Source organism: Penaeus monodon, chromosome 29 (genome assembly GCF_015228065.2).
Source record: "Penaeus monodon isolate SGIC_2016 chromosome 29, NSTDA_Pmon_1, whole genome shotgun sequence".
NCBI classification, from domain to species: Eukaryota; Metazoa; Arthropoda; class Malacostraca; order Decapoda; family Penaeidae; genus Penaeus; species Penaeus monodon.
The window spans coordinates 23,007,119-23,008,368 of NC_051414.1; the positions used below are offsets into that span (position 1 = coordinate 23,007,119).

General features: G+C 34.6%; 1 protein-coding gene across 1 annotated transcript in view; it reads right to left on the bottom strand.

The window, feature by feature from the left end:
- Window positions 1-1,250, bottom strand: part of LOC119591774 (sodium-dependent neutral amino acid transporter B(0)AT3-like) — a 56,089-nt gene that overhangs the window by 14,102 nt on the left and 40,737 nt on the right. Inside the window, exon 5 of the mRNA XM_037940520.1 lies at window positions 483-593. Within this exon, the coding sequence (XP_037796448.1) occupies window positions 483-593 (111 nt within the window). The remainder of the gene's footprint in view (window positions 1-482; window positions 594-1,250) is intronic.

The following is a 1,250-nucleotide window of genomic DNA, read 5'->3' on the forward strand; positions in this document are numbered from 1 at the left end:
TGCTAACGAATATGCATAACGGAATAATTGTTTACGAATGTACATACTTAAGTGATTTTTGTTGACGAATATACATGAATAAACAATTACTGACGAATATACATTAAGTAATAATTATGGACGATTACACATGAATGAATAATTGTTGACGAATATGCAAGAATGAATAACTAATTAAGCATTAATAATTGCAGACGAATATACATGAATAAGTAATTGCTGAATATACATAAATCAATAGTTGTTAACGAATATACATGAATAAATAATTGCTGATTATACATGAATGAATAATTCTTCAAGAATATGTATAATTGATGAATATACACGAATGCAAGGCTATTGGCAAAAGGACTCGAACTGATAATTACTGACGAATATACACGAATGAATATCTTTTAGCGGAAATACACGAGTAAATAATTATTGACGTAAATACAGGAACGAGCTCTTGTTACTATCTTCGAAGTGGCCCGACATACCCTAGGCGTGAAGAGGTGAGTGATGCCGTCAAGCATGCCCCTCAGCGTCAGCCCCCTCACCAGAAACGCCAGCAGCACCAGGTAAGGGAACACGGCCGTTACGTACACCACCTGTAACCAAAGGTAAAGAGGATTTTCAATTTTAATTCTGTTACGAAAAATAAAGAGGATTTTCACTTTGAATTCTGTTACGAAAAATAAAGAGTTTAACTTTTAATTCTGATACGAAAAATAAGGAGGATTTTTCACCTTTAATCAAGAGGATAACGCTACATGAGAAATAAGAGATGATTCGCCCAGTTGGGTTCTTTATCCTGAAGGACTTTGTTGATTATTAACAGTTCCTGCAAGTTCATATCAACCTTTTTGCTCATTGTATTTGGTACAGAATGGGAAAATATTACCACCCACGACAGACAGAAGATGAGATATCTTTAGCAATAATCAACGTAAACAGTTTAATAAATGCAAAATATGACAATAGTAGTAACATACCAGCACGGAATGTAAACTATCATTAAATAACTTGTGGTTCCAGTATTCCCAGACTAATGTAACTGCGTTCACAATAAAACTTTTCCCCCATAAACTTCGGAAATTGGAGCAGACACACTAATTTCCCAGTCACCTACTTGCCTTCCTATGTTGTTCGATTTCGCGGGTAACTGGCTTTAAATAACGCCTTGTTCGATTACGAAGACGTAAATTATAGGCCGTAAAATTTTGCTTCCATATGTTAGATTTTTGGTGTTTTAGTCCTATGCAAAT